Source organism: Microcebus murinus, chromosome 11 (genome assembly GCF_040939455.1).
Source record: "Microcebus murinus isolate Inina chromosome 11, M.murinus_Inina_mat1.0, whole genome shotgun sequence".
Classification (NCBI taxonomy): domain Eukaryota; kingdom Metazoa; phylum Chordata; class Mammalia; order Primates; family Cheirogaleidae; genus Microcebus; species Microcebus murinus.
The window spans coordinates 472,314-499,800 of NC_134114.1; the positions used below are offsets into that span (position 1 = coordinate 472,314).

Sequence of the window (27,487 nt, forward strand, 5' to 3'; positions counted from 1 at the left end):
CCTGAGACTGGCGACTCAAAAAACAGGTTTATTTAGCTCATAGTTCTGGTGACTAGAAGGTTCAAGACTGGGCATCTAGTGGGGTCCTCGGGCTGTGTCCTCTCGTGGTGGGCAGTGGACACGGAGCCACGTGCAAAGAGAGCAGGTGGTGGGTGGGGGAAGAGGGGGGCGGGTGCACCCAGGACGCTGCTCTCTGGGAGCTAATCCTTCCTGGGGGCATGCAGAAGGCCCTCATCCTTCCAGGAGGGACCCGCCCTGTGCCCGCACACTTCGCAAGGAGGCCCACCTCCCAACCTGCCATCCTGGGACAGAGTTTCGACACAGGCTTGGTGGGCGCAAACCAACCCGCAGCACCCACCCTGGGTGCCAGCAAGCAGGCCCGGCGCAGGCGTGCGGCCCCACCAGTGTCTCGGGCCCCAGCAACCCGCCAGGGCACGACAGAGGCTGTGGGTTTCTGGGAGACACGAGAAAGTCACGATTAACTAGAGAACGTCACCAGCACCCCCCCAAAAGGGTGGCGACTCTTAAGGCCCATCGCCTGCACAGGGCTCGACTCTGAGAAGAGGGCAGTTCTTGGAGTAGACTTCACAGCCGCTGCACAGCGGAGGTGTCGCCCAGGCTGCGGATGAGCGGTTGTCGTGCCTCTGAGGAAGAAAGTCCCCCACGTGACCCAGCATTCATGGGTCCCCGTCCTTGGAGGCGCTGACGTCGAGGCACACGGCAGCCTTCTCCAGCGGAGCAGCCCTCGGGGCCCTCAGACGGGCCAGGCCCTCGGCCACTGACCAGCACGACAGACGGGGTGCGGAGGAGCAGGGCAGCCTCATGCGCCCTGAAGGCGGCCAGGACGCCCATCTGCCTCACCCCAGGTCCACAGAGTGTCAGGGACCTCCCCAGCTGACCGGGCAGCCTCGGCCACTCAGGCCCTCCCCTGGGGACGTCTGTGCTCCAGAAGACAAGCTCAGAAGTGCGCAGGACCAGGGCCCCGTCGCCACACATGTTGGCAAACATGCAAAAGCCATGACCCCCAGCCCAGGTCGACAGGTGAACGCAGACACAGGCATCTCACGATGCGCTGCCCAGCCAGACCGAGCTGACACCCACCTGCGTGCCTTCTTGTGGGCACACACCGGGCCGTTCCCATCACAGCCCACGTGACGTGCTGCCACCGGCCACATTCCAGCTGCACAAATGACACTTCTGGGAAGCTCCCAGCAGCTCTGCTTTGACGTGGCCAGATTGGCCCAGCGCTGGCCCACCAGGCGCCACGTGGCAGGCCAGGCGTGGGGAGCAGGTGACGCCAGTGCACACGCACCGTGGTGGTCCTGTTTGGAGTTTAACTCCAACAGAGAGGAGCCACATGTGTTCCGCCACCCAGTGCTGCACCCAGACACCCGCAGGGGACAGCCCGGGCTTCTCTCCTCCCCAAGCACCTGTCAGCTCTGAGGCGTGAGGACCCCGAGCCAGGCTGGCCTATGACGCCCAACCAGTGTGGCCTGAGCAACAGCCCCTCACCCCTGCCAGCCTGGCCAATTTTTCTGCCCACCAGGAGTCCCTGCAGGTCTGGGCAGAGACCGCCAGCTTCCTCAGGCAGGGACTGGCCAGGGCTGGCCCCAGCCCCAGCCCCTTGCTGCCGAGCCACAGGCCCGTGGAAGGCACAGGTCACACCCAGGCCCACGCTGACGCAGGCTGCAACGTGGACAGACCTTGGAAACACGCTGCGCAAAAAGCAGCCAGACACAAATTGGCACATCCATTGTGATCGCATGGACACGTGTGCAGCATGGGGAGGTCTGGAAACAGTGGACTGGCGGCTGTCGGGACCGCCAGCAGGTAGGGGCTCCTTTCTGGGGTGGTGAGAGTGCTCTGGGGCCTGACAGGGTGGTGGCTGCAATGGGGCAAATGGCAGGGAATTGAACACTTTCAAATGATCAATGGTTAATTTTATGTCATGAATTTTACCAAAACAAAATAGATTTTAAGACACGAAGGCCTTAGGTCAGGTAGGTCTTTCTTCTTCCATTCTGAGCGGCAGGGTGGGCGAGGTGCCAGGCTTCCGGAGGTCCTCACCTGAGCAGTTGGCAGCTGTGCCGCACCTGGGGCTGGCGTCCAGGAAGCAGCAACATCCCTGCACCCAGCCAAGGACAGCACCCCAGGCAAAGACAGCAAGCTGGGCTCTCGCCGCACGCCACCCCGACGTCCTGAGACCCCAGTGGCTCCTGCACAGCGCACACCACACCCCACGCTGCCCCTGCAGGGCAGGGAGGAAGGGGACGCTGCGGGAAAGGGAGGGGCACTGCCCTTGGAGGTCACCCGGGGGACCTGCAGGAAGCATCTGCCCTCCTCCCAGGGAGCCCGACCTCTGGAGTCCTGTGGCGCAGAGGCACCTGCTCACCAGACTCGACATGGGGCTCATCTCCGGGCCACGGACCTGCACACCCGACCCCACCCGACCCCAGACTCCTTTCGGCTCAAACTAGCCACAGCTGCACTGATACTCCATCCGGCAGGACCGTGCCGCCCGCTCTACAGGGCTGTGGCCATGTGGCTCGCTGGCAACACCTGCGGCAGCTGCCCACTGCCCATGGGGCCTCTCCAGCCACGGCCCCTCCCTCCGCAGGACAGTGGGCTTCGGCGTGTGCCCGGCCGCTAGAGGGCCAGGGCGCCTGGCTCTCTCGACTCTGGACGTCCCACAGGGGCAGGGCCCCAGCAGGAGGTCCTGCCAGACGCACAGGCGAGACCCGACATCACCGTGGGTGTGAGAACTGGGCTGGGTGAGCAGGAAGAAGGGTCTCGTGGAGAAGTCCCGGTGAGGGGCCCTTGCCAGGCCGGGAACAAGCATAAGCCCTTGAACTCTGCGCAGAGCTCCACTAAGGTCTGTGTTTATAGAGCTCTGCGGACACACAAAGGCGTCCGGCCAACACGTCCAGTTACCAATGACTTAGACACCGCGTTTTGCGGTGACAGGCAGGCTGTTTGTTCTTCCCTGCAGAACACGCTCCTTCCTCAGGCTTGTCCGTTACACAGAAAGCGGGAGGCTGCCCGCACCCCAGCCCATGCTGCGTGCTCCCCGCACGACCCTGCGCAGCGTGGCTTCCGAAAGGAGCATGCAGGGCCGACAGCAGACTGGGCCACCCCAGGAGGACGGTGGGGCAGAGACAGGCGTGTCCACACCGTGATGCTCAGAACAGACCACACACGGCTCCACAGTCCAGCCTCCCCCTGTGTGTGTTATTTCCACTGTCGAGGTTTGCAGGCTGGTGTCCCTCTGCTGCTGGCAGGACAGTACTCGCCTTCACACCTCCCGGCTGCACCCAGAGGCCAAAGGGAACAAGATAAAGGTCTTCGTTTAAAAAGAATAACCTCTGCACATGCAAATTAAAACTTACAAAAGAAATAGCAACAATCAGAAACTACCTACAAGGCTAGTTCTTTGTAGAGGCGGCAGGTTCTGGAGACTGAAGAAACTCGTAGGGGTCGTGGGTCACATCCTGCTGCTCCCCAACGCTGAGGCGAGAAGGGCTTCCTACAGTTTGAGAGAAACATGGGAGTTCGACACACACGACAGGTTTGCCACGCAGGGCTCGTGAAGCCAAGTGTCTGCCTGGGTGGGCCTCGGTCAGCAAAGCCAAGACTCAGCCAGCCAAGCTCCCACAGCTCGGCGCCTCTCGCCATTCCGGCACCCAGAGGGCCGCCTGTGCCTGGATGAGGTTGGCCCGGCCGCCGCTCCACGGGAGAGGAAGCTCCCAGGCCAGGGTCCCTCAGACAGAGCCCAGGCCCAGTGAGTGGCTCCCACGTCACCCAAAGGTCACTGGGTTATTGGGGCCTCAGGTGTCAAGCTGACCACAGCCACCCGGAACTGAGCACTCCTGGCGCTACTCGGGCTCTGGATGGAAAATGGTGGTCCTTCCTCAGACAGCTGCAGCCACGCCTCTGCGGCTGGCTACTACTTGGGAAAATGTCGGGGTCCACTCTGCTGAAGTAACAACTCAGCATCCACACGGGAGGGCTCCAAGAATACCACAGGGACGTTGGAGGGGCCGCAGAGCAGACGCCTGGTGCCGTGTGCTGTGGCTGAGACATCCCCACTGGGGCCGACGTCTCTCCTCACACACCAAGCCCTGCCAGGAAGGCCACGTGCTCCCCACGAGAGACACTGCAGACGGGGACCTTGTGAGGTCAGGCACTGGCCAGCAGGGCTCAGGACTGACGTCTGGCGGAACGTTTGCGGAGACCTGTCGGGTGGCAGCAAACGTCCCCAATCAGGAGGTCAGCTCTGTGGCTCTGCCCTGCGCCCAGACAGAGGGGCCGTGGGCGGCAGGGACAGGAGGGCGTGCGAGGACACAGGCAAGGCCGAAAAGCCACAGCACCGGCTAAACCCCAGCGGAAACCACCACCCCAGCGCAGCCGCTGCACACCGGAGGCGCCTCCTCCATGCTTGCGGGCCCAGCCACCTCCACACACCGGCTCCACCTCAGGAACCTCCAGTCCTCGTGCGACTTGGCTGCCCCATGTCTGCGTGTTGGGCCACCTGTCCCGGGCCATCTCTGGGGCCGCCTTACCCAGGTGGTGCTGGTCCCTCTCGGAGGCATTGGACAGCGAGCTGAGGTTGGATGACGGCCGGGAGCCGCCACGCTCCGCCTGCGCCTCGTGCAGGTCCTGCAGGAGCTTGGTGGTCTCGTCCAGGGTCAGGTGGCCGTCGTCGTGCTCCAGCTCCTTCTTCACCTTCCCTGCGGACACAGACGGCGGGGGCTGGAGGCGCTTGGGCAACCCTGCCCACTGAGGGCCCAGCCCAGAGGCCACGCGGGAGGAGGATCAGCCCCACACCCAGGTCTTCTCTCTCGCTCAGGACGGTGGCCCGCGAGCAAGGCTGGGCGAGCGCTCAGCAGGCAGGCACTCAGCTGAGGACAGCAGCTCGTTGTGGCAATGGGCAGAGGAGAAGGCAGCGTCTTCCACTGACGCAAAGCCCTGGACAAGAGACCCGGCCCCACGCCAAATCCAGGCCGCCTCACACACACGTGAGAACTGTGGCTGGTGTAGGAAGGGACTGGCGTTGGTCTCTGTCCAATGCCTCCGAGCGGACGGCAGACAGAGTGCAAGGGGCCTGCCAGAGCCAGGCAGGGGACCCAGCAGAGAGCTGGAAAGACAGCCCCCAGACCATGCCAGACCAGCTGCCAGAAGTGCTAGCTCACACAAGCGTGATAACCCGTGTCCCGACACTCAGCCCCTTTCTACCTGGCACCTTCCACCCCAAGAGCCCCCAGCCTCTCTCGTCTCAGCCAGTTTCTCCACAGCTCTGGCCACGGCACGGGTGCCTTCCCCAGGAAGCCCTGCTGAGTCCAGGCTGCCGTCCCCCAGAGGGGCCTGGACGGTGTTCTGTGCTCTCTGCCAAGACTGCGGCTCCACAGGGGTGGGGCCAGCACGGTGGACGGTGCCTCTGCCGCCTCCCCAGGGCCTGGCGTCACACCTGGCACACGGCTGGCACTGTTCTCGCAGTCGTTGAACGGACACAGAGCTAGAACACAGACGCAGTAGGACAGTCACAGCTGCCGCGTCTGTAGTGACGGCTGGGCCGCTGTTCTTGGGGAGGCTGGGCTGGGGCTGCCGTCCAGAGTCTCGGGCTCTGGCAGGGCCCCTGCAGCTGAGGAGGTGCTGGCAGCACAGAGCCACATGGTGAGGTGCTTCACACAGAAACCCACTTTCTTCCAGGAGCCTGGAATCTGCTATGTGCTGGGCAGCGACCAGCCCCCAGTAACCCGCCTGGGCATTTCCTGCCAGGCACCTGCACGAGACCAGAACTGGCAGAGACAAGTGGCGCATCACCCACGAGCCAGCAGGACCCACGGTTCCAGCAATCTTCAAGTCACAGGCTGCAGTCGAGAGGCGGACGCAGGTGAACCCAGTCTGGAGCCCTATGGAAGGTTCTGCGGGCTGAGGACAGCAGGCCCTCAGCCCACAGCCCACCGGCCAGGCCGGGCCACCTGGGAACGTGCTTACCCGGCAGCTCCGTGGCAGGTGCTGGTGGGGTGTCCTCTAGCTCAGTGCTGACGCGTCTGCATGTGGGTAACATCAGATAGATCCCACAGCGGGATGGCACACGACTGCTCCCGCTTCAGAGGCCAATCCCAAGCCTGTGGTTCTGCCTGGTTCTAAAATGCCATGATGCCCTCCTCTGCTTTGAGTAATGTGCTAGAGTAGCTTCCTTAGCAATTTATCATAAAGGATGCCCCCCATCCTTCTGGTTTTTGTGGAGGCACTGTGACCAGGCCTGGCTCCCTGGTGTCGCCAGGCCCATCTTCTCATTGGCAAACAAAAAGACACTTACATCTTGGAGATTCCAAGGGGTTTAGGAGCTGTGGGCTAGAAACCACGACAAAGACCAAACACCAGGATAGACGCGTCTCCTCGCAACCCTAGCTAGTCAGGAGGGGAGGGGCAGACCAGACATTTACTTCTCACCACACCACACTCCTGCAGGGCAGAGGCACCTGCTGCCACTCACCCAGAGAGCTGAGCAGGGAAATGTCCAGAGACACGTCAGAATACGGCTTCACCGACACAAAGTCCAGGACAGAGCCACTGCCATCCCCTAGGGTGTCCCCAGCCTGTGCAAGGCAAGACAAAGACGAAAAGATGGAGCTGCAATGAAGAGTAGATAAATATGACACAGAAGCTGAGATGCTACTTAGCACCAGCTGTGGAAATGACTGTAATCGTTTGCTACACTGGAGCCCAGCCTCATGAGTGGGAACAGCCGCCTATAGCATATGCAACCCAAGGCCCCACCCGTCTGAGCTCACAAGGAAAACACTCCTCCCAACAGCAGAAACAAGCGAGCCTTTGCTAACTATCTGGGGACTCCACTAGGCACTAAGGGAATCAGTGGGTCAGGAAGACACACAGAACCGAGAGGGCCCATGACTGCTTTCAGGGACTCCATGGAGCAGTGCGCAGCGGGTCCCAAACCAACAGAGAGGGTCCTCCTCCCAGAAAGGGCGTCCTGAGGCCAGTCTACAGCAGTCCCCATGGCTCTCTGGTCAGCTCCTGCAGCCCAGCTTCCCCCGGCAGATGGATGCTAGGGGGTCTCTCAGCGCTCCCAGGAACCCCAGACCAAACCCCATACCTGCCAATGGGCAAGTCCTGCGGCTGGGCACATAGTGTCCTGCCTCCAAGAGCCCCCCACTCCAGAGACAACACCTGCTACTCAACAAGCAGGTCCCAAGTGGCCCCTCCACCCCTGCATGGTGTCCGTGAGGACAGTGCCCAGCAGAACGAGCTGCTGCACAAACCCTGCTTCTGGATTTGGGAGAACGTCCTGTGGCTTTGCACCCTCACCTCAAGCCACTAAAAAGCAGCAGGGTTCTAGAAACGCACCAGTTTACCTTGTTCTTTAGAATAAGCATCAGCTTCTAAATACAGCGACACCTGAAGCCTTTCCTGCTCACCCACTTCAAAGGCCGACACAGCTGTGCTCAGCCTAGTGCTTCACTTACACATTTGAAAACCCACCTTCACTTCGTCTGGAGGTTTCGCAGGAACACTTCTCCTCTGCAAAGTGAAAGAGGCCAGAAACCAGCTTTTCCAAAATGATTTTACGTGAAAGGGCAATGTGTTGACATCATTTGCTACCCCAGCTCAGGTGTGTGCCGTCTTCATGCACCGAGCTGGCGGTAGCCTGGCCCTGGCCGGCCACTCGCTCAGCACCGGCAAGACCCCAGGGCTGTGTGCTGGGGAGGGCACCCCAAGGGCAGAAGACAATGGAAGGGAGCATGGACACCCACCCCAGCCCTGCAGTCTGGGGTGATTCAAAGCGTACCCAGGTCCTGGGGGCAGCTCGGGAAACAACCATGCCCGGCAGTTTCACCCGGAACAGGACCAGGCTCGAGTCCCGAGGGAGGTGGGCGCGTAGGAACAAAGGTGCCGCACAGTCCTGGCACCGCCAGCTGCAGGCGAGCAGGGCCTCTCCTCGGCCTCCACGGCATCGCCGTCCTGTGCCCCGGCAGGAGCACAGACTTAGACACGCCCTGGTGTTCCGTATGTGCCAACCAACAGCCATTGAGAGTGACTCTTTCACATGGGGTGTTCGTCCAAAGTGTTTCTGAGAGTTCACCAACTTTTAATCAGAAAAGCAAATACTGACATTTTTCATGCCTCGTTCCTCACATGAGCTCTCTTTAATGTTTCGTATTGAGTGTCATTGGACGCTGGGGCGCATCTGAAATAACTCTGACGCAAGTTCACTTTCACAAAAGGCACCAAACTGGAATTCAGAGAGTAGCTGACAGCGCAACCTCATCTCAGGGCCTTCCCTCCCTCAGCAAGGACACCAAGTAGAAACGCCGGCTTCAGACTCGGCGCCAAGAGCCAGAGCGCACAGGCCACGGGCCGGGCTCTGGAGAGGAGGACGCTGCTCAGAGGAGGAGCGCCAGCAATCTTTGAGGGGCCCGGAGCCTGCTCCGCACGTACCTGCTCTCGCACAGATGAGACTGCAAGGCCAAAGCAGCCCCAACAGGAACCATGCCCCAGACATTCCCAGGGCAGGGACCCGTCCACGCCCCACCAGCCAGGGCAGAGGCCTCACTGCGAAGCCCGGCACTGAAGAGGCCCCAGAAGGCCACTCAGCATAGCCCTTGATAGAGGCTGCCCCAGACCCCACCAACCAAGCTGAACAAGCCTGACAGGGTCAGGTGATCCATAAGTAACTTCACTCTCTGCCGTCACAAACGTCAATGTCCTTTAAAAGACAACAAAATCCAGACCAGTCTTGTCCAACAGAAACACAAACATATACCTAATTTTAAATTTTCTAGTGGCCACATTAAAATCACGGTTAATGCGCACTAACTGTAGCATACTGTACTTAAGGCAACATACTGAAAACATTTTATTCCAGCATGCAGCCCATACAAAGTAGTTATTGGTAACAGAATTTTATCTTTTTTTCATTTAATCTTTAAAATTCTACTTTGTTGTTCACACTTAAGCCAGATCTAAATTCAGACTAGCCACATTTCAATTTCCCAGTGGCCACACGAGGCTGGTGGATGTTGGGTACAGACTCCCAACGTGGAACGTTCACCATGCCGTGTCCGACCAACACCACCACAAATGCATCCCGGCGGTGACCTGTGGCTACGCCAGAGCACAGCCTGCAGCAGACAGAGCCAGCGGCGGCAGGATGGCAGGAGGAGCACGTGAGGACTCAGACAGTAGCTACAACAAACAGCATGACCGGGCTCAAAGAATTAAAGGAAAACCAACATAAAAGATGCAAAAAAGAACCAAAGGGAATCCTAGAGATGAAAACTTCCTGTCTGGGATCAGCGACAGGTTTAGAGATGGCATGAGAATAGTTTAGTGAGCCTGAAACCACAGCAACAAAAACTATTCAAACCAAAAGACAAAGCGCTGGTAACGCCTACAATGACATCGAATGTCTAATGTGTCCAAGTCCTAGAAAACAAGGGGAGAGGCAAGGGCACAAAATGGCTGAAAAAAAAATTGGCGGAAAATCTTCCAAATTCGGTGAAAACTATAAGCCAATAGTTTTACAATTTTCAAGAAACGCAACAAATGACAGGCAGAATGAACACAAAGAAAATCAGCCCAAGGCACGTGGCAAAAGTCTCCCACTCAAACGCCCAAGAGCACACGGAGCCTCCAGGAGCCACTGGCTGCAGCGCCAGGCCCCGCCGCACTCCTTTTGTGACAACCTTGACAAATGTGACACGGCCACACTTCGCAGGCAGCGCAAAGGCCAGGTGCACATCAGACCTGGTCGGCAGGCCGCAGTCGGCCCACTCTAGACCTGACCAAGAAAGGAAGGTCACAAACGGAAAACACAGATAAAATGACTACAGACTTCTGAAAACAACACGAGCCAGACTCTCACAGTGGAGAGGAAACAAAGTCAATCCGGAACGCTACACCCAGGGAAAATTAAGTTAAAAAATGAAAGCAAAATAAAGACTTTCAGACTTTATCCTGAGCGAGTTCACTGTCAGCAAGTCTGTAGCATGGAAAGTATTAAGGAAAGTTCCTCAGGATGAAAGAAATCTGGGTGCGCAGAAAGCCAGGCGGCACAGCAGGATGCCGGCACCCGTGAGTCTCCTGAAACCACCGCACCGTCTGACTCTGGCAGAGCTGAAAAGCCCGTGAGGGAAGGCTGGCTGGAGATTACCTAAAGCAGCAAGCACTTCCCTGAAGCCCGGCCTGGACGCACGCTCTCTACAAGGAGCGCTGCGAGGGCAGGTGCCACGAGGGCGGAGCCGAGGCGCAGCCCACCTGCTTCAGCTGGAGGAGCACCCTCGAGTGGTCTCCGCCCGTGATCTGGTCCAGGAGGTCGTCCACCATCTTCTTGCTGTAGCTCCCGGCATCTTTCACGAACTCCTGCAGGCTGGAGGGGACCACAGGACAGGTCACGCTGGGGCACCCATGTGCCCTGGTGCCACGACGCAGAGGCCTGTGTCAGCGAGCCTCCTCAGACACTCCTCCATGCCCCTTCCAGCTTTGGCATTTTGGGGGCTGTGAACTGACAGTTTTCACTATATTTTCAAAGTGGACCGTGACCCCAAAAGGCTAAAAAGATCTCCAGGAAAAATAATTAAAAAAAAAAACAACAGGGCGAGAGCAGTGAACACATGCACACACTGTAACACAACACACACGTTGTGACATGCAGAAATACAACAGATGCCGGACTGGCTTTAGTCAAAGGAAGCTGTTCACAGCCTCCTGCTAGTTCTGGCTGAAGAACACAAGTGGGTCATGGAGGGTTGCCATGGTGAGCGGCCATGCACAGTGGGCAGAGCACAGCTGGGCTGAGACTCCCACCGCACACCCTTCACCATCACCTCGATCTGGGCCATGGGAGTCACTAACAGAGAAATAAAATGAACAAAATCCTAAAAGCAAGCAGGGAACAAAAACTGCAGTCCTAGAATCAAAGCACCACGCCAGCGCCTCAGAAGGGCTCCCGGACTTCAGACCTCCAAAAAAGAAACATGGAGGCGGCTGTCCGGTAGCTGGGCCTTGGCGACAGCATGCAGTGACAGGAACAAGTGCCTTCACGGGAAACAGCCACAGCCTGTGACTGTGGCTGGCCACGACGACCTCACTGACCCTGGTGTGCGGAAGTGCCCCAGGACACAGCGTCTGCGGCCCTCTTGTGTGCTGTCTCCTGCAGCCAGCGGCAGGTACAATCGCTGCAATCTTGGCTGGGCAGCAACGTGGGACGTGTGCATTGTGGGAGCAGCTGCTTGGGGAAGGCAGGTGGGATGCCAGCAGTCTGATGACTGCATCACCTGAACAGGTGACGGCATCCTTGCAGAGCTGAGAACTACCACAGGGTACCAGGAAAGGAACTGAGGCCTCCGGGCCCAGCCTGGGGGGAGGCTCTGTGGTGGGCAGTGTGGGGTGACTAGCCCTGTAACTGGTGAGTCATGACACAACCCTCTCCAGTGAGGATTCTTGTTTATTCTGCAAATATATTCTGTGTTCATTTAAAAATAAAATGAAGATCTGATATGTAAAAATTCCATTTCTTAGGGGTTAGCAAAATTACTTCTCCCATAAAAAATTACTAAAATTCTACAAGTGTGGCTCACTTTTTATTTTGCCATAGAAAACTACAGAAAATATGCACAAAAAAGTTCTAGGGAAATTAATTACTACATTTGTGATTTTAATATTCTATTATAGCTCCTGTTCTGGGCTGGACCGTGTCTCCCTAAAAAGTTTACAACCCAGCACCCCAGGATGTGACTGAACTTGGAGTCAGGTAAACTGAGGTCATGAGGGTGGGCCCTGCGCCCATCTGACTGGTGTCCTTACAAGAGGAGACGAGGACACAGACACACATAGAGAGCCCACGTGAGGACACAGGGAGGAGACGGTGTCTAAACACTGAGGAGAGACGCCTGAGGACAAACTAGCCCTGCCCACAGCTTAAGCTCAGACTTCCAGGCTCCAGAACCGTGGGAGAGTAAGTTTCTGTTTCCAAGCCACCCAGTGTGTGACAGACACCTCGTTACTGCGGCCTGAGGAAACCAATGCAGCCACTAAGAAACACATGTCAACACGGTCACGAAGCAAAACTCCTACTGAACATGCACAGCTGGCTAAACACTCTCTTTACCGGCCCATGGCAGAGCAGAGTGGGCTGCTAGAAACAGATTTCTGCTGCCGTCTGGACCTGCTGCCAGGGCTGGGCCTGCGTGTCCACAGGCAGCGCCCCGAACCCCTCCCAGGACGCAGCTGGTGCCGCCCTGCAGGTGAGGGCTCCTGTGCACGGCCAGCGCTCACCTCAGCGCACACTGCACGCCCGTCTCGTCCCCGTAGGCCGAATACAGCAGCTCCGTCTCATCCGACTTCAAGTCGCCAAACACTGAGTTGTTCTGCGTCGAGAGTGCGGTGCTGGCGCTGGAGAGAAACGTGACTGGGGACAATGGGGACAGGAGGGACGTCAGGCTCATGAAAGGACGCTGAGCACAGGCCCCTCTCCACCGTGCCCACGGCTGAATGACCGCACTGGCCGCCATCCTGGTCACTCCTGCCTCCTCTCTGACCTTCCTGCTACCAAGCACAGTCGGTTTTCTGCGTGTGACCAGCCAAACGCAGTCCCTGGCCCTGGCTGACCCTCTGTGGGCGAGGGCCGCTGGGAAATGACTGAACTTTCTGCCAGGGAGGGGTTCTGTGGGCGCCAGAGCTCCATGGTGCCTGGGTCAGCGATGCGGGCAGAGGGCACCGGCTCACCAGCTCACAGGAAGCCAACCCACAGGCACTGCCGAGACTGGACTGTGCGTGGCCGGGCTGGCACCTGCTGAGGGGGCCTGAAGGGAGACCGACTGTGTCAGCATGGGGCCTCTCAGCCCTCGCATGGCCAGGCCCTTCCTGCTGTCTCCCGCAGGGAGCTGGTGGCATCCCCGGCCTATCCTGCTGGACGCCAGCACCCATCCCTATGTGACAACCAGAATGTCTCCAGACATTGCCCAGCGTCCGCTGTGCAGAGAACCCTGCAGCTGAGAACTGGGGGACTGTGGCAGGGGGAGAGGACAAGCGCTGCCCCCAAAGCAAAGCGTGAGAGAAACCACGGCAGCGAAGGAGGGTCTGGGGTGGGGGTGAGGCTGGTGCAGGTGAGGGGACCGACCACCTGATAGGGAGCCTTCACAGAAGGCCCCAGTGCAGGGAGAATTTTTAACACCCAGAGCAGGAGAAAAGAACACTCCAGAAAGAAGGAAGCCCTTGAGCCAAGGCTATAGTTTGGAGGGCACGGCGAGCTGTCTTGTTGGTGGGAGATGGTGTGGGCAGCGGTGAGACGGGGAGGGCAGGAGCAGGGTCTATGCAGCAGTCTGGGTTGGGGGACCTGCACTGCCCCTCCAGAGAGCACCCTGGCACGGCAGAGACGGAGCCTGGGGTGTCAGGGGCTCCAGCAGCAATGCAGACAGACACAATGACAGAGATGGGAGGAAGGGACCTGACGGGACAGAGCCAGGGCCCAGGGGGGGGATCACAGGTGCTAACCCTCAGAGGCCGGTCCTGCAAATGCAGCAGAGACAGAAAGCGCAAGGATGCGGGACACCAACCAAGGCTAAACTCAGGTGATGTGAACCAAGGTGCTCACTGGACATTTTTAAAACAAAGACACCAACTCAATATAATTTCCATGCCTGTCACTTTAACTGATCCTAACTTTATTAGGGTTATAATATGGATCCAGACACACTAATAAAAGCTCACAAAGAAAACCTTATAGTAAGAGGGGCGCTACTCCACTAAATCCCTGCCCTCCCCGAGCTGCTGCTGGCAACGTGGATGGGCCGCATGTTTACCTTTGTTTCTTCTCTCGTCTTTGAAGCCCAGCGTGGTGAAGGCGGGCAGCAGCTTGCTGGACAGCGAGCTCAGGTCCACGGGGTGGGTCTCCTCTTCTGCAACAAGGACATGGAGACTGTGAGCCGTAAGCACTTTCTCCACGCCGCGGCAGATCCGCTAGGCAGGGGGTGGGGTGCAGGGGCACAGGCAGGGACTCTACAACCACCACCAAACAATGAATTTACAAAAGCCAGCTACCATTCTCAAAAATAACTGTATTTCAGGTTCATGATTGCCCCAAAGCCAACATCATGAAAAACTTCTCATCTGCCCACCACACCAGCAATACTTCTAGCATTTTCCAGTTGCTCACCCAGCACCCCCAGAAGCATCTCGCCCTCCACATCCACAGCACACACGTGGAGCCTGCGCTGTGTCTCGCCCTGACCGTGCTGCAGAAACTAGTCACTCACATACCACTCTCGAGATCTGAGCAGGGATCCCTCAATTCGAACCTCAAGTCAGCTCTCTTTCTGAGCTGAGTAATGAGCAACTCATCTACTCTCTTCAGGAAAATGAGCTACGGATGGAAGAAATCAGCACACGCTGGGGCGCTTCCAGGCACCGAGGCTGCCCCACACGTGTGTGGACGAGACCAAGGAAAAGTGGGAACGTCCAAGGCCCCCCTCGAGGGGCTTCCCCGTCCTCACGGTGCCCCCCGTGCATTTCAAATCCACATGAGATGTACTTTCCTTCAAAGGACAAGCCTCTGAACTACTCCCAAAGAGATGGAAAAGTGTTAAACTACTACTTCAAGACCACGAAAACGCCCATATTGGGCTGGGTGGACCCAGTATTCATGTCCCCCTTCAACGTCTTCCTTCATGCAGTCATCAAGCCGACCTCTTCTCCCACAACCACTTTCAAGCTTCAGAGAACAGAAGTTGTTCAGCACTCTGGTTTATGGCGAAGACTGAACTTGGGTCATAGACCTTTCATGACACTAGCCAAGTTCAGCCTTAAGGACCTCCCAGCAGCTCGCTAGGCGTGCTGCCCAAGTCCTGCCGCTCTCCCAGGAGCCCTGTGGGACCACCGCCCATGCCTCGCTTGGGTCGGCACTGTGTCGCATGGGAGGGTACAGGGACGCAGGCCGGACAGCTTCCTTGCTGCCCCTGGGCCCACGTACGGTATCTCAACACAGAAGAGGTTCCCTGCAACCCTGAGCATGGACACAGGTCAGAGGATGGCATGCAGGTGGCAGGTAGCTGGCCCTGCACAGGCACCCACCGTCGGCGTCCGGCTCGGCTGTGTTGACCACGCTGTAGAGCAGGCTGCCGTCCCCGCTCCTCTTCAGGTAGCCCACCTGGAAGGGAGCACTGCCTCAGAGTCTGTCCCTCAGCACCAGCACGTGGGCCCACAGCTTTCCACTGCGGCACAGGTGAAATGCAGGCCGCCAGCAGGGCTCAGCGTGGGGAACCCCTGAAGGCCACAGGTGAGGAGCTCTCCATGAGCAAACGACACAGAGGCCCTCGCACGCTGGTCCCTGGAATTTAAGACTAACCTGCAAACAACAAAGCGCACACGTGTGCAATGAAAGGACTTCTTAGGGTCCTCGTGGTCCCTTAAAGGGGGTGCTGTTGAAACAAAACCTTGTACCAGGAAGCAACATTTAAAATTGTTCATAAGCCTGAACAAGAAGAGATGGAGCAAATCAGCTGCTCAACAGGCATGGGACTGCCCTGGCGGCACAGGGTAACCCACCGCCCCACCCCGTCCACAGCCACCAGGTCTGGGAAGAGGTGGCACCTGCTGGTGGGGGCTGTCGGGGTGTGGCCGGGCCAGAGTGTTTGTGCAGGAATAGCAACCCAGGAGTGTCAGAGCCCAGACAGGTGAGTGGGGCACGGGTGGGGGAGGACAGGTGGCAGATCAGCTACCCAGGGCATCAATCCGATAAACATGTGAAGGATAACAGAAGTTGGCTTCTCACGGCAGTTACAAAACTGAAAGGGAGAAAAGTGAAGCGGCCCCCATGGTGCTGTGTGGATTCGGAGGTTTCACTGTAAAAACAATGGTTTTTGGTCCATGTAAACTCGGTGTCAACAGACCTCTCCCATAAGCGGTGGGCACGTCTGTGCTGCACCCACATGCACACGCATTGCCCAGCTCTATCTGCTGAGAGGGCTTTGCCCAGCATCCAAGTCCTGGCCTCTAAACAAGGTTCTCCAGGAAAGGGACCTGGGCTCCCCAGAGGCACGGCCTCCCCTAGGCTGCACACCCACGCCATCCAAATGATCGACCCTGAAGCCATGCTGGCATTTTCAAACTTTCTAACAGGCATGTTAAAAAAAGCAAACCGAAGCAGGCAAAGTAACCTTAATATAGTTTATATAACCTGACATATGAAAAATATTATCATTCAACATTTTTTTTTTTTGAGACAGAGTCTTGCTTTGTTGCCCAGGCTAGAGTGAGTGCCGTGGCATCAGCCTAGCTCACAGCAACCTCAAATTCCTGGGCTCAAGCAATCCTCCTGCCTCAGCCTCCTGAGTAGCTGGGACTACAGGCATGTGCTACCATCCCCGGCTAAGTTTTTCTATATATATCAATTGGCCAATTAATTTCTTTCTATTTATGGTAGAGATGGGGTCTCGCTCTTGCTTAGGCTGGTTTCAAACTCCTGAACTCAAGCAATCCGCCCACCTCGGCCTCCCAGAGTGCTAGGATTACAGGCGTGAGCCACCACGCCCAGCCTCATTCAACATTTTTTACTTACAAAGCAGTGTGCATTTTGAAAACTTAATATGAAACACAGCGTTAAGTTCTAGTTAAGTTTGTGTACAGATTACGTGTTGAAACAGTAAGATTTTGGATATATCAGGTCAAATAAAACATTAGGGCTTGTGTCACCTGCATCCCTCTACTTTTGTTAATGTTGCCACCAGAAAGCTTAAAATTGCGAACATGACCCATGTTCTATTTCCGTCAGAAGTGCCTGGTCTGGAACCTATAGTGACAAAAAGGAGGTGGTGCTCAGGGGATAGCAGAGTCTGATTCATGGACAGAGGGGTCAGCTGGACTGGCTCCCCCCGCCACACCTGGCACAGGTGGTGCACCGCAGCCACAGGACAGTAGCTGTGGCCTGCTGGACCCAAGCCCAAGCCCCGAGTGACTGAGGGGCTCTCAGAGGCCTGAGCCTTACAAAAACACGTACGAGCGACACTCACTGCGGAGGGAAAGGAGTGACCTGGAGTGGAGAAGCCAGCGGGCAGGGCCTCCACCAGGACGCAGCGAGGATGCTGCACGCCACACCACTCCTGCAGGGCCCTGCCAGCGAAGCACCCAGACTCTGCTGAGCAAACGCGGCCGCAGGCCAGAGGAGCCCCTCCCACAAAGGGACCACGAGCAGCGTGTGCTTCTGACCTGGACCCCACAATGTCCCAGTGCTAACGTCCCAACCCGGTGGCTGAGCCAGGGTGCGCCCCCCCACCTGGAAGGAAACACACACCCAGCGCCTGGGCCAAGCAGCCCCTCTTGGGAACCCCTGGAACACTACCTTGCCGCCCGGGAGGAACCGGTTGATCCTGTCCCGCGCCTCGTCAGCTGCGTGCTCCACCAGCGCCAACACGTGCTCCTCTGCGGTGCTGTCGGTCAGGCTGCAGGCATTGCCTTCAGGCTCAAACACGCAGCTGCAAGGCAGGCGGGGACACCTGTCACAGGAGACTGTCCCTGCCACACCCCACCCCGCTAGTCGGAACACAACTCATGTCTGCCCATGCTCCCCAGACCCTGGAGCACACGTGGACTCCTGATGCCCACCACGCTCCTCTGTCCTGACCACAACAAGATGCTCTGATTAGAAGGAAGAGCCAGTGTAGGCCGAGGAGACGCTCTGTGTTTCTCACGACTCGGTTAAACGCTTCTGTCACTTTAACAGCAATAATAGCAGCGAAAACTGACAGAAGCCACAGGGGTTAGTCATTAAAGGCACCACTAGGCCTGGCGCGGTGGCTCATGCCTGTAATCCTAGCACTCTGGGAGGCCGAGGCGGGCGGATTGCTTGAGTTCAGGAGTTTGAAACCAGCCTGAGCAAGAGTGAGACCCCGTCTCTACTATAAATGGAAAGAAATTAATTGGCCAACTAAAAATATATACAAAAAATTAGCTGGGCATGATGGCGCATGCCTGTAGTCCCAGCTACTCGGGAGGCTGAGGCAGGAGGATTGCTTGAGCCCAGGAGTTTGAGGTTGCTGTGAGCTAGGCTGACGCCACGGCACTCACTCTAGCCTGGGCAACAAAGCGAGATTCTGTCTCAAAAAAAAAAAAAAAAAAAAAAAAGGCACCACTAGAAAAAGTGACCCAGTTTCCCTCAGGGGCTGAGCAGCACTGGCCGCAGGGCCAAGCAGAGTGGGCCGAGCGAGGCTGGTGCTGGCGCAGCAGGGCGGGCACTGCTGGGCTGGGTGTGGAGCTGCTGCCCCGGGAGCAGCCCAGGGAATGTGCCAAGACTCCAGCAGGCGGCCTGGGTTCCCCATGAAGTTCTCTAAATTCCAAACATCTGAGAGGCTTAGGGCACAACACCCATGAAGGCAGCCTGTCCTCCTGTGGAAGCTTCTAGAAATAGGTGGGTGGGTCCCTCCCTGCACACGTGGCCGGATCCAAATGCTGAAAGGACAGCTGCGGGCTTGGGACAAGCCCTGCCAGTGAGAACACCCTGTATGTGTCCCTGACGTGCAGTGGCAAGAGCACAGCGGCGCTCAGGCGTGGCCGATGGCACATGACCACATGCAACGCTGGAGATGTATCTCAGCCCATAGCTCTGCGAACCACAGCACAGACGGGGACCTGGAACTCAGAAGAGATACTGTCACTGTAACTTTGCCACTTGACCCCACAGACGAAGGGTGGGCTCCCAGCACCAGGACCACCCAAATCCCGGCCACAGGCCAGCAATACTCTCTCGAGTCAGGGGACTGAGGGGACCAGGCACAGCCATGAGCCAATGATGTACAAATGTTCACATGGTAGAGGGGTGGGAACCTCGTTAGGCCACTGTCAGCTGCTTCTGTGTCATACACACAGGTCTCATGGGCACCCTCTGTCCCTTCAACCTCAAACATACCGAGGCCTAAGGACCCGAGGGCTGGTCTGTGGTCGGAGGGAGGTACCTAGAGCAGACGCTGAGCCACCAGCACTGCGCCTCTGCTGCCCCTCTGTTCCCCAGGAGAGCCCACACACCATCAACAGGCAGGGCTGCAAACTAGACACACTTTTGGGAAATAACAATGGAAGGCCCTGACTATTAGAATTTCCTCAAAGATATTAAAACCAAACGTGGGGTCTGGCATGGTGCCACACACCTCTGATCCCAGCTACCCAGGAGGCTGAGGCAGGAGGATCACTTGAGCCCAGGGGTTGGTGGCTGCAGTGAGCTGTGATGACACCACTGTATTCCAGCCTTATGGCAGAGTAAGACCATATCTCCAAAAAACAAACAAAACCAGTGCAGATGGTCCCTGACTCACAATAATTTGACTTTTGATTTTTCAGCTTTACTACGGTTCCAAAAATGATGCACATTCGGCAGAAACCGCACTTGGTGTGACACTCTGAGGGTGGGCGGCAGCAATGACCACAGCTCCACAGCCACACGATCTTAAGGGTAAACAACCAACACACAATTCTATAATGCTACTACGTATTCGAAGATCTACACGAGACGAGACGCGAGATACCACTACAAAGACTGGCTTTGCGTTAGATGATTCTGCCCAACCGCAGGCTATGGAAGGGCTCTGAGCACGTTTAAGGTAAGGTAGGCTAAGCTCTGACATTCTGGAAGTTAGGTGGACTTAAGGAGATTTTGACAGACATTTTCAACTTACGATGGGTTTATCGGTACACAGCCCAACCTTAACCTTAAGATGGGAGCATTCGTACTAATGACTGTGACTTCAATGCTCTACCACCAAAGGGCAGCACAAGAACCCCTGTGGGTTTGGGATATAGGAGGGTTCCCTCAAGGACCACCCCTATCAGCTGCTACCTGTGGAGGGAGCAGAGCCCTGGAGAGCTGGTGCTCCTGCCTGCCCGGCAGCTCCCACACCTGCCAGCCTGCAGGCCCCTCCCTAGGCGCACATCTGCACAGCTGTGGAAGGAGCTCAGGAAGTGTGGGCCGTCTGGAGGCAAGAGAGCAGGCCTAGCATGCCGGCTGCCCAAAGTGGGCCCAGCGACATCTCAGGTACTTCGGGACAGGCATAGCCCAGGCTGCCAGCAGGCATCATGCGTGGCAGGGGACTTCGTGGGAGGGAAGGGCCAATAGACGTCAACAAACAGCCAGCAGCAGACACAGGCAGAGCCAGCCGGACAGGCTGTGCCACACTGGGGTCTGACAGCACACGCGGTGGGCGGGCAGGAGGGGCTGCTATCAGTGGAACAAGTTGTTTTGATGGTTGCAGGACGCAACAGCATGGGTGAGGATGGTGACATCACCCAGACAGCTCAGCTGCCTCACTCTCACGTGGGCAGGGAGGGACAGCTGCTTCCCTCTGCAATGCGGGGTCTAGGAAAGCGTTTGTTCCACCCAAAGGTTGCCTGGTCCGCACCTGGTGCTTCATGAGACTGGTCCAGGACACAGACCTCGAAACTCTAGCAGACCGCACTCCTCCGGCTGGACAAGCTACTCTGGGAAGTCCACACGACAGCTCCCCCACTCTCACCCTTAAAGCACCTGCCTTCCTGATCATGGCTGCTCAACTCCAACAGGCCAACACAGCTCCCACAGAGCCTTTACCTGATAACTTCTCTACTCGGCTTTTTGGATTTCTTGGCAGTTTCTACTTGTACTGGCACAACCTCAGGAACAGGTTCCTCAACAGCTGTATCTTCATTGCCCAAAAGAGCAGCCTGCTGAGAAAAATCCATGTCCTGCATAAACGACATGCTGCGCTTCAAAGCTAACAGCCGCTCCTAGAATCAGAAAGGACAGAGCAGCAGGGACTTTACCTCTCCCTCACAGCCAAGGCACCATGACGATGGGATGGGATGGGGATGGCCACGCCTCACCTGGCCTGACCACTAACTCTCCACGGTGGCGCAGCAGAAGTGGTCGTGGGGGCTCGGCTCAGAGCCGCCAGAGGGGAGCAGGCCAGAGCACGGCAGTTGCCGCACCCCCCTGCATGTGGCCCATGCAGCCTGGCTCAGGGCATGGGTCTGGGAAGCCCTCGGGATGGCAAAGGAGAACTGGAATATCCCATCTGGACCCACTGAGGCAGCTGTGCAAGCAAGCCTGCAAGGCTGGCTGCAACCCAGCAAGATGGACACCCAGGCTCAGGATCAACAGATCCGGAACTTTCTGGCAACCTTAAATGAGATGTTACAGCTAGGTCATGAGCAAGTGCAGGAAGGGGGCAGGCCTGGAGAGAGTGGCCAGGGACATCTACCCTAGAGCAGAGGGTCAACACCATGATGGTGACAGGTGGATGGAGCATGGAAGTCACGGTGAGTTTCCGTTTGGGTGTACAAGATGCAGAACAGAGCTCTGGTTTTCCTTGGCTCAGTGTAGTCGTTAGGTTTCTTACTTTGCTCATCATCTTGAAGCCGGCATGGAGGATCTTCTTAGCCAGCTTGTAGTACACAGTGTCTGGTCTGTTGTAGGTCATCGCGTTGTCACACATCAGCTTGAAATCTGCCTGGAAAGAAAGAAGAAAAGGATTCATCAAGTCTGCAATGCCACACAGACAACAGCAGAGTTCTCCGTTCCTGTCAAAAGAAGTCAAACGCAAAAGACTCATACTGATTGGAAAACAATTAAACTTGCCTCTCTCATCTAAAAAATAATTTTTAAGAACTCAGAAATTCTCATAGTTGCTCATTGGTCAATACTGGCATGAAAAACTTTCCACTGAAGAGTTGGCCAACATCTGTAACTTCTTTTGAGCATCACAAACACATCTTGTAAGAGGGAAAACAAGGGTTTCCTGTGCTTCCCTTTCTTCTCTAGCCCTCCTCCCTCTCTTTAGGAGGAAGTTGGAGATAAATGGGAATAAGCAACAACAATCCAATTCTTTTCAGTAAAAGCCAAGGGATGATGTTGAGGGTGGGGCACGATAATATCTTCCATCTCTCCGTTTTCCACAGCACTGAATTTAAAACCTTATCGAAACATAGTGCCCTGGAATTACTAGGGAAAGACTTTAACCCAAATAAGGAGGGCATTACCGAATAACTTACAGTAAGAGCGAATCATTCAGTACTTTGTTTCCGTACCCCATCTCCTCAGCACATGCCCCTGGCAGGTGAGGTGTGACATCAGGCAGGACACTGACCAGGATGCCAGCTGCCCTAGCCAACAGCGCCACCTGGGCCCTCACACGCCACACTGCACTCACGGCCAGCTGTGCAGTGTCCCCATGCCCCTCACGTGTGCCAAACACTCCTCCCGAGGACCTACAGCTGTCCGCCCCCAGCCTCCCCTCGATTCTCTGGTGAGTTTCCTATTCTCCCTCTCTCCTTTCAGTCTGTCGCACCGTGCTTCTGTGAGTCGGCAACCCTTCAGTGATGTCTCCAGTACGTAGAAACAGAAAATAGAAAAGTCCAGCTTTCCCAAAGTTAATGGAACCTAAAAAAGAAACCTAATGCCTTTTTCTAAATGACATTAATGCCAAAGTTATCAAACATCCATTTGGGCTTTCTTCCATGATTTCAAAACCAATAAGCAATCTCTAACTCTCATAGCTAGTACCAAGAAAAAGAGTTAAGAGCAAAGTACTCAAGAGATAAAAATTTATTATCCTATAAAAATTAACACCCAATTATTACAAGAAAAAAACAAGAACTAGGAAAATTATGTTTCTAAAAATATCCATTGTCAAGCCAAGCCAAACTGGACATAGCATTGCTAGAACCCACATGTCCTGTCTGTGCCAGCACAGTAGCTTAAAAAACAAAAACAAAGAAAAAAAAGAAACATATTCCTAACAGCATACAACATATAGTCTAGCTTCTACACCAAGATACAGACAAATGTTTACAATCAAGCCGTTTCCTCAATGCAGTGTTCGTGAAACATCACCCAACACAGAAACACCCATCTGCCCTAAGCCAGAAAAATGACCTAAAGTGAAAGACCTGTTCGCTAGACACAAACACAGAGCTGTATCACAATTACTTCAGGAAATCAAATGTGTTTACCTTAAATTCCGTGACTGATTTATATTCATTAGCTACAATTTTGTCTTTCATTGTGCCAAAATCCATTGGATGTTTTATTATCATCGAATACCCAGGAGCAATTGCATCGGTGACAGGAAAAGCAAAAAATCCATGAGGATCTTTCCTGAAAGTAAAGACACTTTCACTTAAAACAAAAACATTCTAAAATCTAGATTTCTAGAAGATACAAAATTCCTTACAATCCAAAAATGAGAAATAAGTGAACAAATTTTATTTCTTAAATATCAAAAATATTAAAGGTATGACTTTTAAGATTGTGACAGGTACTTTGGATACAACAAAAAGTTCCCCACAAGTGTTCTGGGTCCTGTCACTGCCCCAGCTCCTGCCCGTACAGGCGCCATGACTTTGGAATGGACAGAGCCCGGGACTCTACCAGCCCTCCCTGCTCTGCTCCCAGCCTCACGGCCCAGTGCTCACTCTGCACAGTGTACGCCCACCTGCCTCTGAACAGGCCTTTGCCTAGTGAAGGTGAAGGGTCTGGTTCAGCTGACGGGGCTGGGGTGTGGGTAACACCTCAGAAAATAAAGGTGACGTTGCACGTGCCCCAAACACAAGCTCTTTAGAAATGCCCAAGGTCTCACCTCTGAAGCTGGCGCAGGAAGTGCTCCAGCAGTTGCTGAATAGGCGTGCTCTCGTTTTCAGCTGGCAATTTGAAAAGTAAAACAAAAAAATGAGTAGAAACATTTTGTTATCTGTTAGAAAAACCCCATTTCTCATTATTTGTTAGATGTTTCATGGCATTTTAAGTTCAATCAAGGGTGAGGATGCGAAGATAAATCAGACTTGGCCTTGGCTCCCGTGAACCGCAGCTGGGAGGGAAGGACTCCCGCAGCATCAGCCTCAAAGCCCCTTACAGTGCCCAGAGCCCTTCAGGAAACAATACGAGATTATCAGTATTCGATCTGTTTTCAGCTCAGACCACTACTCTACACAAGGCACGGAGGAGAAAACAAAGGCTTTGGACACAGAGGTTGATCCTGAATTCACTGCTTGTCGTTGCACTTGCAATCCCTCAACTTCTGGTTATGTTTATGGTCCTCACCTGGAAAATGGTGACGCACGTGCACATGCACACAGGTTCTTGTGAGGACTACAGCTGTTAACTACATCCCCGGGCCCATAGTAGGCCTCAAAGGGTAGGTTTCTAACAGTGACACTCTTGACAGTGACCCAGGTATGTACAAGAAGCATCATCACATCATTAGCTCTGCAGGTACTCTGGGGGAGTCATCCATGTAGAGCCTCAACAGGCGCTTAGGCTAACGACTGCACTAACTTTGCAGACAGGGCCACTTATTTGCTTATTTCATGCCCAGCCTTCTTTATTCACCAGTGTGCCAGCAGGAGCCCCGAGTGCTACCATTTACCGAGCCGACTAGTGTGGGGCAGAGGTGCTGCAAGGAAACAGCAACCCCTCCCCATGATGACTGTACTGATATCCCTGCTCCCCCGCACAATGGACATGGTCAAACCCAAATTCAAGAAAAGAAATGCCTGAAGAGTAAAAAGACCATAGCCTCAGAGGGTCACGAGCATTCCAGATCTCTCCTTTGGTGGATGGAGCCAGCATAGTCTCTGATGGCCTCCTCCAATCTCTGATGTCCCATATCCCAACTGCCTCAGTTTTCCTAGTCTGGGAACCACCATATGCACAATTCATTGGGAAGAGACCCCCCCTGTTTAAGTACAAATGCCCCAATCCCTGTCAGTTGTGTGCATGAAAACAGCGTCAGGTGGGAATTCTCACCAAACTCCATCCCTGACAACGGTGTCCATGGCAGAAAGGTCACTGAAGGCCCCCAACTTTCTTCTTCCCCAGCTTATGGCCACTTTAAGCAATTTCAGACCCACCATTGGGGCCTTTAGGTTGCTTCTTCCTAGTGGGAACTGTGTGCATTTTGTTGACATATGTATATCTTACGAGTCTCACTATCATGGAGCTATTTTTCTGATGCTGCTCTATTTTGGGTAGTAAGAGCAAATAAAGCCAAATTTTTAGACCCAGTGTTGGCAAAACTTTTCTGTAAAGGCCAAATAAAAAATAGTCTAAGGCTGGTGCTTTCTTGAGGATGAGGTGGATAATCGCTTGAGCCCAGAGTTTGAAACCAGCCTTGGCAACATAGTGAGACCCCATCTCAAAAAATAACTTAAAAATCAGCTAAATGTGGTGATGTACACCTGCAATCCTAGCTACTTGGGAGGCTGAGGCAGGAGAATCACTTGAGTCCTAGGAGTTTAAGGCTGCAATGAGCTATGATCACACCATTGCACTCCAGCCAGGTGACAGAGTAAGATCCTGTCTCTAAACAAAAACATAAAAAACACTTTAGGCTCTATAGGCCACATATGGAAGGGCTCATGGTACAGGTCTTCTGTCTCCTTTTGGAAGTCTTTAAAAATGTATGAACCATTCTTACTTAGCTCATGGGTTAAAATAACAAAACAAAACTTAAGATGATCACGAGTGGTACCTGGACAAGCCCTGCTCAAACTCTAGACGTTCAAATATGTTGGTAGGAACCCTATGTCCAGGGACACCTGGCATGTGGCCCTGGCAAAGAAAAACGCCAGTTCTCTTCCTTCCCACCCTTCTCCCCACAGCAAGAGGTTGTGGTGCTGACCCTCAGTTTACAACGGGGAGCTCTGAACACCGGGAGAGTCTCTGACTGGGCAGAGCCTTGCCTGGCTGTGTCCGGCACGCTCGCACTGGCCGATCCGGGGGTGGCTCCACCTCCACCTTCCTCCCAGGGTCAAAGTCGTCGGCCTCACCCTCCGTGTCGCAGTGCTCCTTCTCTCGTTTCCGCTTCTTCTCCTCCTGGGAGGTAGAGCCAAAGGAGTGAGAGCAGCCGGCATGGTGGGGACCTCACCCCAGGCTGGGGACAGAAGAGACTAAACACACTTCCCAACCACCTCCTCAGTTTCCAGGGAAAATAAGAAGCCACGAAAGAAAAGTCCTCCCTCAGAGACCCTCCTTACCCACAATTCCCTCCCTCATAAAGATGCCCCAAGAGGGGTCAGCTGAGGTGCTTCCTGCTCCACAGGCCATGCAGACAGGCTGAGCCCCGACTGTGCAACAGCCGAGCGGCCACTACCCACCGGCTCTGCCTCACCTTTCGCTTCCTCCTTTCCTCATCACCAAGATGCTTCTCCTTCTCTGACTTCTTCTTTTTCTTCTTCTTCTTCTCTTTGTGCCTCTCTCGCTCATGATCTGACCTGTCGTCATAGTAGCTGGAGTCGTGGCCAGACCCTGAGAGCTCAGTCACCTCACTTCCTCCGACCTTCAGGACCAGCTTCAGTGGCTTCTCCAGGGGCTTGTCTGCATAGTCTGCAGAGACACGGATTGTGAGCTTCACCATGTGCTTAGGGGCAAGCTCCTGCCACCGGGGTGGGAAGGGCTGGTCCGGTGTATGGGCATCACCAGGAGAACAGCAAGGTCCGAGAGGGTGATGTGCCAGCCTCGTGAAGATGTACAGCAGAGGACTACCAAGGTCCTCTGGGAAAGATAGAGAGGCAAGCCCACAGTGGCATGGGTTACGCCCTCCCTTCCTCCCCACTCCTTCCAAAGTGAGCATCATCAGGTCCTTCAAACTACTTGAGCCTGGCTAGGGGAGGCCGTGTGGGACACTGTACACATCACTGGGTGAGGGAAAGGAACAAGACTGGACCTGGGACCCAGGAGCCTGATCTCCCATCCCCAAGACTCCCAGGCCTGCTATCCACCCCTGACACAGACAAACTACCTGCTACAGATGCAAGGCAGAAAAAGAGAAAAGACAGGTTGAACTTCTCCCCGAGCTGGGCGGGAAAGCCAGCAGAGATGCTTTGCTCTTTCCTCCAGAGCGGGAAAAGTCGCCTGTAGTAGTTAAGCCTGGAACCCAATCCTGGATGCCAGGGCAGTACATCCCCCGCCCTTCCTGCCAACCCCAGCCGGGGCTCCAACCCCGCTACAGGACCCAGGACCCTGGGATGCAGGACCCCATCCCTACCTCCAGGACCCCATCGCTGGGACCCCGCCCCCACCTCCGGACCCCGCCCCCACATCCAGGACCCCGTCCCTGGCCCGCCCCCACCTCAGGACCCCGCCCCTAGAGCCCCGTCCCCACCTCCAGAACCCCCCCACGTCCCTGGGACCCCGCCCGCCTGTCCGGCCCCCTCCCTCGCCCGCCGCGCCTCAGGAAGCGCCGCGGCCGCCTCACCCTCGTAGGATGAGCGCCACTCGGTCTTGTGCTTCTTGTGCTTCTTGCCCATGGCGGCGCCGGCGGCGGGCGTGGGGCGGGGGCCGGGAGCCCCCCGAGGCCGCCCGCAGCCGCGGCGAGCCCGGCCGGAGCGTGGCTGCCGCCGCCCCCCGCCCTAGCTGAGCTGCCGCACTTGTGCGCCGAAGTCGCTGAGCCCGCTGGGCAGCGCCGGAAGCAAGCTGAGGCGGCACCGGGACCGGAAGTGGTCTGGCTAG

The 27,487-nt window shown here is 55.7% G+C and overlaps 1 protein-coding gene across 3 annotated transcripts; it reads right to left on the reverse strand.

Annotated features, from left to right (window-relative positions):
- Window positions 1-8: 8 nt before the first annotated feature.
- BRD9 (bromodomain containing 9) lies at window positions 9-27,475 on the reverse strand. Of its 3 annotated transcripts, none has more exons than XM_020290033.2 (17): window positions 27,234-27,475; window positions 26,148-26,362; window positions 25,720-25,852; window positions 23,619-23,679; window positions 22,993-23,137; window positions 21,381-21,491; window positions 20,594-20,706; window positions 17,360-17,492; window positions 15,094-15,169; window positions 13,827-13,922; window positions 12,301-12,433; window positions 10,282-10,393; window positions 7,507-7,545; window positions 6,500-6,602; window positions 4,560-4,727; window positions 3,419-3,523; window positions 9-3,305 (listed from the first exon to the last, which is right to left on the reverse strand). In XM_020290033.2, exons 1-16 carry the CDS (start codon window positions 27,283-27,285, stop codon window positions 3,423-3,425), a joined length of 1,791 nt encoding a protein of 596 aa, XP_020145622.1. In that variant the 5' UTR covers window positions 27,286-27,475; the 3' UTR covers window positions 9-3,305; window positions 3,419-3,422. The 3 variants fall into 3 exon arrangements, with proteins under 3 accessions (XP_020145622.1, XP_012629592.2, XP_020145619.1); XM_012774138.3 differs by having other exon boundaries at window positions 20,594-20,709; XM_020290030.2 differs by having other exon boundaries at window positions 20,594-20,769.
- Window positions 27,476-27,487: the final 12 nt, after the last annotated feature.